At 37.2% G+C, this 12554-nt stretch overlaps 1 protein-coding gene across 1 annotated transcript in view; it reads left to right on the top strand.

Moving 5' to 3' along the window:
• Nucleotides 1-10377: 10377 nt before the first annotated feature.
• rpe (ribulose-5-phosphate-3-epimerase) overlaps nt 10378-12554 on the top strand; it is a 5551-nt gene continuing 3374 nt past the window's right edge. Inside the window, exons 1-4 of the mRNA XM_037686489.1 lie at nt 10378-10569; nt 10844-10923; nt 11013-11152; nt 12147-12281. Of these exons, the coding sequence (XP_037542417.1) occupies nt 10448-10569; nt 10844-10923; nt 11013-11152; nt 12147-12281 (477 nt within the window). The 5' untranslated portion in view covers nt 10378-10447. The remainder of the gene's footprint in view (nt 10570-10843; nt 10924-11012; nt 11153-12146; nt 12282-12554) is intronic.

Below are 12554 nucleotides of genomic sequence, written 5' to 3'. Positions count from 1 at the left end.
TCCATCCATCCATTATCTTTTTACCCGCTTCTTCCATTTTGGGTCACGGGGGTCGCCGGTGCCCATATCCGGCAATCACTGTGCGAGGGGCAGGGTACACCCTGGACAGGTCGCAAGTCCATCACAGTGTATATAATTATCACTTGAAAATCTCTATCACTTATGAAGACGTTAAATTACTTAAAAAAAACACATTTTACTTATATTTCTGACCTGGCTGTGGAACATTTAGCTGTAATATGTTTTTATAATTACACATAGAAAACTGATATTCTATATGTGACCGTGAAAAACTCAATAACTTCATGTAATTGTTCTGTAAGTGGAATCATTCAGTACAAACTCAAAAAAACTCAGGTCAAAATTCATCTAAAATGTGCTGCTATACAAAGTACATAACAACAATAACAACAACAACAATGAAAACACAAGTTTGACACTCTAGACAGGTGGAATAAGAAGAGTTTTAGTCCCCTGTTTCTACCCTGCAACTGTTTTGAGGGAAAACTTGTAAACTTTTCAAACATGTTAAAAATGCCAGCAACAAGAGCGCACTTCTCACTCACACACCACAGAAAACTGAGTTCACATTTTCCTGGCATTTTATAAACTTCTTCAGAAGTTCAAGAATTTTTATTATCCCTAAGGGGCAATTTGTATCACAGTCAGTAGACACACAAACCATCCATAAGACACCGACACATTAAAATAACAGAAATCATCTCTGGTCATTGAGAAGCCTGATTACAGGGATGAATGAGTTTTTCAGTCTGTTCGTTCTACATCTTGGCTGCAAACACCTGCATCTGGATGGAAGCAACCTGAACTCACCATGGAGTGGATGATCAGGATCTGCCAGAATCCGCCTGGTCTTGTTCACTGATCTCGCCTTGTGTAGGTCAGTGAGGTTCTGTAGGGCTATGCCCGCACCTACAACATGACTCCAGCGCAGCCAAGTGAGCAGCCAGGCCTTGCTTTATAAATACACTGACACAGAAATAATTGATTTAGGCGTTTAGTTGTCAACTTTAGGCCTCCTCACTTGATGAAACTGTTTCATTACATTTCACTTCATTGTCAGGAAAACAAAATGATCTATGATTGAAATGAAAATAAGGTCTCGACTGAAACACGTTCTTACTTCTCAGTTCTGGGTTCATCTCGTCATGTTGCTGCAGCTGACATTCCTGAACGGCTCCTGATGTTTTCAGAGAATCTGCTGAAAGTGAAAGGCTCTTCAGCATTCTCCACAGGGGGTCTAACAGCTGTTGGAAACACCAGCTGGGGTCCGCACTCCCACTTGGATCAAGTGATACTTCTCACTCTTTTTCACAACAAGTTTATTTTTATGAAGGCAACATAAGGAGGTTAACACTTCTGGACTTTATTTCCACAGCTGACAAACGTTCAGGTTGCTGAAGGTCCAGCTTTAGTCCTGGTACCAGTAGTGGTTATTGGTTTAGCTTTGTGAAACCGTTCTGTGTTATGAAATAGAAGCAAAATAACACGAGCGAAATTCCATAAAGATTTAATCATAAATGAAACACACATAACGTTGTGATCTGAAAGAGGGAAAACTCCACCTGAGCTCATATTTCATCAGCCGTCGTCTGGTTACTGGTTTATCCATCAAACCTTTGCCCTCTGCAAACTCATGTTGTGAAAAAATATTAAACTCAGCAGTGGGGGGTTATTTTTTTTTTTTATAGCACTTTCATCTAAAAACTTAATCTGTTAAATATTAAACCAAGAAGATTTGGTTTGTTTAATAAACAGAAAGGTCATCTTGGTCCACGTGAACTACTCAGGGAGCTACTGGGATTAAACCACAAAGAACTTTCTTAATAAAGCTGCATATTTCTTCCATTCTATACTGAAGCGTCTCTGCAGTTCTCACCTTTGTCCTCCCATTCCCGTCCCTTTGAAGAGAAACATTGTCGCTCGTACGGCCCTAAATCATGACAGGCAGAGTGGACTATTTTTCACAGAAGTCAGTTATAATTACACGCACTGGTCAAAAGTGGGGTGTGGTTTGTGTTAGTGGGCTTGAGTCGTGTCAAAGAACATCAACAAACATCAACATGACATAAAAGAAATGCTCAGATAACTAATGGAAAGCCATTAAAATGAGTAAAGTTTAGGAACTGCTTATAATTTCTGCTACTATAAAGAGAGTGGAGAAACAATAAAATGATGAAGGACACAAAGACAAAAGATTTCAACAGAAATACATATATATATACACGATGATGATTGCATAGGTGTTTTGATTTTTATGGATCAGCAAAATGTCTTTTGTCTCTGTTTTTCTTTTTTAATTCTACTGGGGTCAAACAGAAACATCAGCAAGAATCTATCATGCCATGAACTTGTAATTTAGTGAACACTTAAGTGGTGCAGGAGAAAAATAGTTTCAATTAATTACATAAAGTGTTCTGGAGGCAGAACTCAGGGTTATAAATCAGTAAATGGGGAGTTGTTGGGAGGTAGACTCGGTTGACAGATTGCACTTAGAAATAAGCTTTCTGCTGACAGACCTGCGCTTCACTCCAACAGAAAAATGATCTTCTATTGTTTTTCCCTCTCAACATCACAAGTTCAACCTTTTGTAGGTCCTGTCACTGCTATCTGTTTTTAATCTCCAATCTTCTGGGTTTCTCTTATGCTAAATCTACTTGGTTATGTTTAGGAAATCCTTGTTTAAGGTTAGAACATAAAGCACTTGGCAAAACAAAGTAATGCACCGTTTAGAGGAATAAATTTCATCCCTGTTATCAACAAATAAGTCATGCAGAGTACGCGTGTTTAAAATAAATACATATAAAACATGCAAGCTGCAAATATTTCTGGTTTCCAAAAACTGATTTTGTTTTTTCTGAATTGACAGAGAAAAATGATGAAGTGGCACATTAAAGTTTAAATACGCCAATAAATCTGAGCTTTGAGTTACTTTTACACAACATTTTGTAGACAGCCACCAATACCAAATAAATAAATACAACTTTCCCAACAAATAAATAAAACGTGTTCCAACAAAGCAGGAGGCAAGACATAGTTGCTTTTACAGTTTGCAAAAATTATTCAAAACAGGCTGTTACGTGTGTTTAAACCTGAAAGTCTATAAGGAAAGTTGATAAAGAACTACGGTACTTTACCAATGCTAGAAAAAAAACATTCAGTTTGACAAAAGATTAGTCAGACTTCAGAGTGCTGCGAAACTTTTCAACAGTCCAGAGACATCGGACCATCTTGAACAAAAAATGATCAGAAAAACAACCTTCTCTATACTGTAAGAGCAAATACTGCTGATAAAATTATCTAAAAAACATATGACAAATGTGTAATACCAATCATGTTTTGGGTTTATCCTACCAATGCTGAAAAAAATAAATATTTCACTGCAAAAAAGGTTAAATGAATCATCAGAAACGCTGCAGACACACAGCACTGTCTTTAAAAAAAGCTGAAAATTGTTGATTCCACAAAAAGATTAACACACATTAAAATTCATTATAAAGAACATTAAGACTTTACATTTTCTTAAAGCCTGCACTGCTTGAGCTTGAGCTGTATTAATAGAATTAGTCTTTATTTTAGTTTTTATTGTTTTGTACAGGAAGAATGGTTGAAAATTAACTGATTCATTAGCAAATAATAATAAAAAAAAAATTAAGCTGTGATCTTTGGCAACTCATGTTTTAATAAGACGTTATCATGACATCATTTTATTGTGGGTAATTTTTACAGCTATGACAGAAAATAATTTAAAAAAAATCAAGTTATCAACTTTTAACCTTCAATTTTGTGCAGAGTGGACTCACTTCCTTCAAATGTTGCACCTGATGCATGACATGTTGTTTTATACTGAAAGAACAAACTGAATCGATAAACGCAGGCCACAAACCTCGCACAAAGACCTTTACTTTAGCTTTAATTCTTACTACGTCCTGTGGAGTTATTGATTTAAAGTGGAAAAGTTGCACCGTTTCTTTCAGCAACGTGATCAACACACATTAAGTTCCTCGTCGTTAATATAAAGTAAAAGCTTTTATGCACAACTGAATGAGCAAGGTCAAGTGAAACAGGGAAACATTAAAGTAAAAACAATCAACTGGTTAATAAATCTACAGAGTGACAGCCTTCTTGTCTTGGATGTTGTCCATGTGTGGTAATTGAATCACCACTTAAAAAAGCAAAGGAAGTACAAAGTCACGCTGTCCTGCAGTTCCTGATCACGGATTTCCCCCATCAAGCATCGACCCAAAGAACGTTTGTGTAAAGGGTCTCCACACTGAAAGCTTGCACACAACCACACCCCTGCAGTCACACACACACACTCGGTGGAAAAACAAACTCGATCATTAACCTATCACAGGAGGTAGTTTCCACTCCACCCTTTCCTCTCCTTCATAGACCCTGAACTGAATGACGTAAAGTGAAAGGGAGAGGCTACAAAGACACGTTCTCCATCCTGCCATCACAAGAAACAGGCTTATCTTGCTTTGTTTGCTCAGGCCCTTAGACTCTACAGGTGGTGTGAGGATGGAGGAAGATTTAAATGAAACAAAATACATAAAACGTTGGAACAAGTTCTCAATAAGCAGCCTCTGCGCAGGAAGAAAGGCTATAAAAGTGAGCTGTTCCGGCCTCTTTACGTACAGAGCAAGGGTCAGGCCAAGACAAGTAAGCCGAAACAACAGGAAATGATTTAACACGCGTTTCCTTGGAGATAAGCAGGATCTACATGAAAGAATGGTTTCAGATCTTGATTGTTATTTTATTGAATAATTAATTCGTGGCAGGAAGACGATGCAATAAAAAGACTATGAAGCAAATTTCCACATGCTCAGGATTCAGTGCGGGCGTGGTTAGTTAGCCAACTGTAAAGATGAGAAACCTGCAGGAGAACACAGCCAAGTGATGATGAAGAACTTTAAAAAGGAAGAGCTCAGAATCATTTGTGTTCATATTAATAGTAGTAATAACAATAGCTAAATGAACTGGCCTCAGAAGAATGAACCAGTCTTTTTTTTTTCCCAGTAGCTGTTTAAGAACTGTAAGAATAAAAAATGTCATTAATTAATTTAGGTGTATGGGAATGGTTAGCTTTTGTCCTCATCAGCACATAGTCCTGATGTGCTGGTGACAAGACATCACCTGACTGCGTTGTTTACTGACATCCAGGAATGCAGATCTTTATGAGATAATTAAGATCAGGGGAAATTTATTTCTTAGCCAAAAATAAAAAATAAAAAATGTGACACGTGTGCATCATTTTACAGAAGTAGTTCACTTTATTTTTTAAGAGGGATCTTGTGGAAAGGTTATGAACAGTTAGAATCTTACCTGTTGCAGATGACTCTTTGATCTCGCTTTAGAGAAACAGAAATAGAGTTTAAGACGGACTTTAAGCTCATTACTTGTCAAGTGTTACCAGAGTGGTTTGCTGCAGCAAAAAAGAACGCTAATCTGAAAAAGTCTGATTCGTTCAACCATTTTATAAACTTTTAGATTGCTGTCAATTTCATATGTCATGATTGTTTACATAACATTTTCTGCTTGTTTACATGTGCAAATAGTAATGGAAGTTGAGCTACAGCCCAATAAGTGCAACCTGGGGCAATTCCAGTGGGGATTTTATCATATTTCTGCAGAGATTTGCTGTTAATGTGACACTGATTGGAGGTTAAAAACTTCTAAAGTTATGTTTACATCAACTGATGTAAAAGTTTTTAGATTATAGTTGTTTGAAGACTGCAGTGATTTGCTTCAGTTTAGCTGCTAACTTATTTATTGGTCATAATTCTCCAATCTGAGGTAATCCAGGGAGCCATCTACAGCAGGTAAGATATTAAGGCTTCACAATCTTTCCACAGAACCCCACTTCAAAACATCTGAACTACTCCTTTAAGGTTTTTGATGATCTGGAAATAAAACAGTTTTGACATTTTGACTGAGTAAACTGGAACACCCACTGTTTAAAAGTTATTAATTAACAAAACAAAGATCCACTTAGCTCTATATTTATGCTTTTGAATTCAAATCTCCGAAACAAAACACCATTAATTAACATTTCAACATACTTCTTGTTATCTTTTGCAAGCAGCTGGTGTATTTTGAGAAATACTTCTGCAGAGTGTTTTGCTTCTGTAGATTGCCTTATCGTGTGTCATCACAAAACTACGGAAATACATGAAGCATTACATCACCTCTATGAAACTGGCTCTAAAAGTGTTTTTAAACTGGAACTAAGTCAACATAAAACAAACGGGAACAGCTTGGAAACATGCAAAAAATGACTTCTAGTCACATTCCTGACCCTTTCCTCCTCCACTAAACCACATAAAAAAGTGTTTTTAACGGGCAACCTCAAGTAAACAGAAAACTCTGGTTGGTTGGATGCACTTTAGCTGTTTATAGTAAATAGATTAAGTATGTAGAGTGTGTTTAAAAGTAAAACACAGTTATATAATAAAAATCTCAATGAACCAATCACATAATGTCCTCTGCTCAAATCTATTTAAATCATTTATTAAATCATCTCCTGTCAAATATTCTCTGCTTAATCAGAGTCACTTTAAACTAATAAAGACCTTTATAGCCAGGCCACTAAAACACAGTAAAGCCTAAAGCTTTCGTGTTCTGTTTTGTAGAGTCTTGAGGCCCCAGTACTCTGTGGCGCCAACTTACTGTGCCTCAGCTCTGCTCAGTAACTTCATACATCACGTCTGTCTTTCTGCTGGTGTACTTCATGCAACCAGTGTTTCCATCATCCCTGCAGCAATGCAAACTGTGGGCAACAATCATAAAATTCATGATTTTGGTGTTGGAGTAAGCTTGAGTATAATCCTATGGAAGACAAAACATTTTGCAACTTTATGATTTATTCAATCTTTATTTATTTATACAGGTTAGTCTCAATGAGCCACAAGGACTCATTTACAGGAGACCTGTTTTAAACAAAGAACATGGATGAGGTACAGACATCAATAGACAATCATGTAAAAAGCATAAAAAAATGAAAAGTAAATAGAAGAAATGATATAAAAACGAAACAAAAAACAGCTACATTATAAAGCGATGTAAAATACTCAAAACAAGAACATGTCTGCATTGGTTTTTGCCATGAACTTGATAATTGTTTAAAATCCCTTAGGGTGGTTAAAGTCGACAGCTTCAGGTCTTTTTGCAAAGTGTTCCAGGTTACAGGAGCGGAGTAAGAGATGTTCATTAATAATGTTGGACAAGTTACAAGAAAGTACTTTTAATAATCCTAGAAGGATGTATTCAATATTAATTTATTTTGTTTCTATGTGTTTTGTTTTATGACTTGAAGATTAGAGTGATTAAATATTTTTTGGCAAAACCTGTAATTCACAGGCTTATAACCATTCATTACTTTTAGTGGTGTTTTATGTGGAATTAATGCTAAGAGCTTAAAGAAAACCCTGAAAATTAAAGTAAATTTTAAAGAAAATATGATTACGCCTACAGCTTTTTGATAAAAACAAAAACAACAACAAAAAAAAACCAATAATAAAAAAAAACTTGTTCCTATGTTCCAGTTCAGGGTAGGAAGGTCATCTGTTTGATCACAGCGTGTTTGAGTAAGAAATAAGATACTCTTGAATTGTTTGCCTACTGAACACTTTGAATATACCTTAATGTGTCATCTCAAGTTTTAAGTTCTAATAAAATTGGATAAGAGCTTTAAAAGAATAACCTTTCCACCATCTAGTGTTCAAAGTAAGTACAGTATTATCTTGTTTTGAAGGCGGAAGACGGAGCGAGTAAAACCGGAAGTCATAGATGTTCTTCAAAATAATAAAAGCATCTGACTACCCAACAGCTAAAGAAAAACAATTATATATTATTAATCTTGTTATATATCTAGCCAAATGGCATATTCATAAATGTCTATACACTAATCAAAAACCTCTTATCTCCATTTTTGAAAATGAGGTCAAACAATACATCAAAACTATTAAATATTCCACCAACACGAAGGCCATAAAAACTTACACATTATGTGCTCTCTTCAATATATTTATATGTTATTGTAAATTATTGTCTCAGTGTTTGTAACCCCCTGGCGTCTGTTATATCATTACTGTATACAGCATTGTATTGTATTTTGGATTGTCCAAAATGGCCACATTTTGGACAATCTGACAAAGGGGCTGGGGGGGGGGGGGGGGTTGTTTGGGTTGTTGGTTAGGGTTAGGGTTAGGGTAAGGGACAGGGTTAAGAACAGAGGGACTGAGAGCTCCGTTGTCCTGGCAACAGATGCTGTGCACAGTCCATCACTGCCCTGGAACACTTAGGCAACCGTAGCCCTTAAAACAGGTTCAGAAGGATGTTTGATGTGTTTAATTAAGGGACAGGGTTAAGGTCAGGTGTTTAGGGTTAAAGGTCCTTAAAGGTTGTAGTGGGGGGTGGGTGGGTGGGGGGGGGGTTGAGTTGTTGGTTAGGGTTAGGGTTAGGGTAAGGGACAGGGTTAAGATCAGGTGTCTAAGGGTAGAAGTTAAAGTCTGGATAGAGTCCAGGCAGCGGGAAAAGGTCAGAGATCAGGCAGTGTCAGGGCCAGGGTTTGATCAGGATGTTTTAGGTTAAGGCCCCACGGAGTAAATGTGTCAAGGTTTTTAATCCACATAGACTCTGCTGCCTTTCTTTGTGTTTCTGTCCAGTCTGGGTTCACCTGTAGGACCGTGGATTTGACCGCTGTCCAACCATGTAAAAGGAAATGTTGGATTAGAAATGAGCATGTTTCACCCTCTGTCTGTAAGTTAAATTGGAATTGACAGAGTCTGGTCAAAAGGGCCTGTCTTGTCTCTCCAACAAATTGTTTACCACAGACCTCGCATGTGATCAGGAAAATACAGTTTTTTGACCTTATATTCCCTGTTTTATCAGTCTCAAAAACATGGTGGTTGATTTTATTTTGTACCCATCTGACCTGTTGAAAACAACTTTTGGATATCTTATTGTTGGAAATAATTCTGTTTTTTAATCTAGCATGAACCAAACAATCCTTAAGATTTCTATTTCTCCTAAAAGCTGTTATGACTCTATGGTCCTTCAGCGTTTTATTCTCTTCTTGAAAAATATTAAAATTCTGTTTGACCTTATGGGTCATTTGTTGGGCGTCTGTCCAGTAAATGATCACAAAGGGTACTATTGGGTTGATCAAAGGGGTTTTCTTATCTTGGAAAGTTTTTAAACACCGTCGTAGAAACGATCTTGAGTACCCTCTAGTGGTTAGAGCTGTGAATAGCACCTTAGTGGCCTTAAAGAAGTCTTTATGTTTGTTGTGTACAGATCCTATGAAATCTCAGAAGCTGGGATTTAATCAGACCAGCAAAAGTGTGTTTTGGGTGAAAACTGGATCTGTGAAGTAAAGCCCCTGTGTCAGTTGCCTTTCAATAAGGCAACTGACACAGGGGCTGCAGCCTGATTTTTAACTGGTACAGGCTATAGAGAGCACATCACGCCAGTTTTGGCCTCCCTGCACTGGCTACCCATTCACCTTCGGATCCAATTCAAAATTCTCATGTATGTTTTTAAATCACTGAACAGTTCCGCCCCATCCTATCTCACTGATCTTCTGCAGCCATATGTCCCACCGCGCTCTCTGAGGTCAGCAGACCAGATGCTTCTCTCAGTCCCAGAAACCCGTTGTAAGCTCAGAGGTGACAGGGCTTTCTCTGTTGCAGGTCCACGATTGTGGAATGAGTTGCCACTGAGTGTCCGGCAGGCTCCCACACTCTCAGTCTTTAAGTCTCGCTTGAAGACCCACTTCTATTCGCTTGCCTTTAACACGTTGTGATTTGTTTTGGTCCGGTCTGTTCTCTACTCTGTTGGCCATTTTAGTTAGCTTCTGCTGCTATTTGTATCTGTATTTCTATTTTATGTTTTCCTGTCCGCTGTGCATGTTTGTTTTCTTTTGTACAGCACTTTGGTTGGCCTTGTTGCTGTTTTAAGTGCTCTATAAATAAATTGGTGGTATGGTATGGTATTGCTTTGTACTTTTCAATAAAGATAAAAAAAAAAAAAAAAAAAAGACAAATTAATGAAATTTATTAATTTATTTTAATGTTATTTTATAATTTTAAGTACCCTATCCCATAAATCACTTTATTAATAGACTGCTAGTTTTTAAGATATTTAAAAAAAAATTAAATAAAGGTTGAATGAATGGAAAAATAAATAGGCCAAGACTTTCTTAAATACTCTTATTAACTATTTTCAACATCTCCTGATTCATGCTCAATAATCCATGTAGAAAAAAAATCCAAAAAGTAAAGTTTTGTTCATTCAGATTATATTTCCATCACCGTTTTTAAACCAACATGGTTTTATTTTGAAGCGTCCAGGCGGAAGTTGTGTGACGTAGGTAAGTTGGAGTTAGCCTGCTTCCGCCGCATGTAGCCTTCAGCGGGAGAGCAGCATGGCTTACTGTGCGAAGATAGGACCGTCCATCCTGAGCAGCGACCTGTCCCGTCTGGGCAGCGAGTGTGTGCGGATGATGGGCTGCGGGGCAGATTATCTGCACCTGGACGTCATGGACGGGTCAGTGTATCACCTGCTACAGAACCGAGCCTGCTAACAGCTAGCCATCAGAAGTAGAGCAGAAGGTGGCCAACACCAATAAGCACAATTAACCTGCCAAAGCTTAACTGTGGAATCAGTATGCATATAAATAAAGTTTTAATCTTTATTTAAGGCATTTATTATATTCATGTGTAAGACAGGATTCTTTTTTGTCTAAAAGTCCATTTCCTCTCTGGTAGTTTATGCAAGTCGAGATAATTGCTCAACAGCTGTTTTTGCTTACCTTTTAAAGGCACTTTGTCCCCAATATCACGTTTGGCCATCCAATGGTAGAGTGCCTGAGGAAGTCAGTAGGCCAAGAACCTTTTTTTGGTGAGGGGGGAAAAATTCCAAGCGCATGTTAGTCCCCATAAATAACTTTGTGTCATTTAGCTGTGTGTAAAATGCTGTTTGTGTTGCAGACATGCACATGATGGTGTCCCGGCCAGAGCTGTGGGTGAAGCCCATGGCTGCAGCAGGGGCCAACCAGTACACCTTCCACCTGGAGGCCACAACAAACCCTGGGAACCTCATCAAGGAGATAAGAGAAAGTGGCATGAAGGTGGGAAATGTCTCTCTCCCAAAAGGTTTTACGTTTTTAGATATTGTGCTAACTATATGGCCCTAATTGGAATTGGTGCAATATGCTGCACAGTGGAGCAGTTGCTAAATCTCACTAGGCTGAGACTATTGGAGACGAGCTGGTGAGTCCAAACTGCGGGAAAATTGCACAGTTGCTGTTTCACTGAAGTCTGATATCCAAGTTTTTCAAAATTGTGACCTTATTGGATCTTATTTGGATGGATGAAATAGATGTTTCTAACTAAGCTTATGATGTATAGATACTGCTTCTTGTTTTAACAGCTCAGCTGTTTCATTAGTTGTTTTAGGAGGCAATAAACAAGCCAGATGTATAGCTTTCTGTTGCTCATTAATTTCTTGCAGTATTTCTTCTTCAGTCTTAACTGGATTAGTTTAGATTTTTGTTTTTAGTTCTAAAAGTTTGAATAAATTAATAAGTAAATAAATAACTCATCACTACATTTAAGAAAGTTTCTTGAGCAAAACTATTTAATAGTAACTATTTTTTTTTGTTTGTTTTTCTTAAATACTGATTTGATCTACTTTTTGGGGTCATATGTTGCTACAAGTTAAACTCATTTCCTCAAGAGGTTTGTATTGCATTTTGGTAAACGGTATATGAAACAAATTTGATAGTTTCTGTAGATTTGTATATATTAAACCAAATGTTTGTGTTTTTGCACTATCATCCTTGCATACTACTGTACAAGTACATTGTGTTTATTGGCATCAATCAATGTGTGTGTTCATTCTGTTGAAGTGAAGTTACTCCTTTGAATATGAAGTTAGCAGAATCATGAAAAGGAGCAGCTGTAAAATAACATGTTAGAAGAAGTAATCGCATGTATCAGTACTGTGGGCCTGTTTATTGCTGGGTATCGTGCCTGTAGATATAAAATGAGAATAATAAAAGTTTAATGAACGTTTGAATGGAAGAGATAAAGATCATTGTTTAATTATTTGTTGTGCCTTAGGTGGGTTTGGCCATCAAACCTGGTACTACAGTTGAAGAACTGGCACCGTGGGCTAATCAGGTCGACATGGCTCTGGTCATGACGGTTGAACCTGGTTTTGGAGGACAAAAGTTCCTGGAGGACATGATGCCAAAGGTAAGAACAAACCACAGAAGAAAAACAGAACAGCAACAACATAACATAGATTGATAAAGAAATGTATACAATTTAGCATCAGAGTTAGTGCGCATTGTGGATCTCAATATTTATGAAATAATACGCAGTCCTCCATAACTTAAAAAAAAAAACTACACAAATTAAAGCACATTGTGAAACATTTGACAACCAAAACAGATTGCATTTTTGATGTTAAACTATAGAATGAGAGATTTGCATCAATAAAAAGTAAGAATATGAAAATTATTAAAT

Source organism: Nematolebias whitei, chromosome 13 (assembly GCF_014905685.2).
Source record: "Nematolebias whitei isolate Nwh7 chromosome 13, NemWhi1, whole genome shotgun sequence".
Lineage (NCBI taxonomy): Eukaryota > Metazoa > Chordata > Actinopteri > Cyprinodontiformes > Rivulidae > Nematolebias > Nematolebias whitei.
This window is presented reverse-complemented; position numbering and strand designations above follow the sequence as displayed.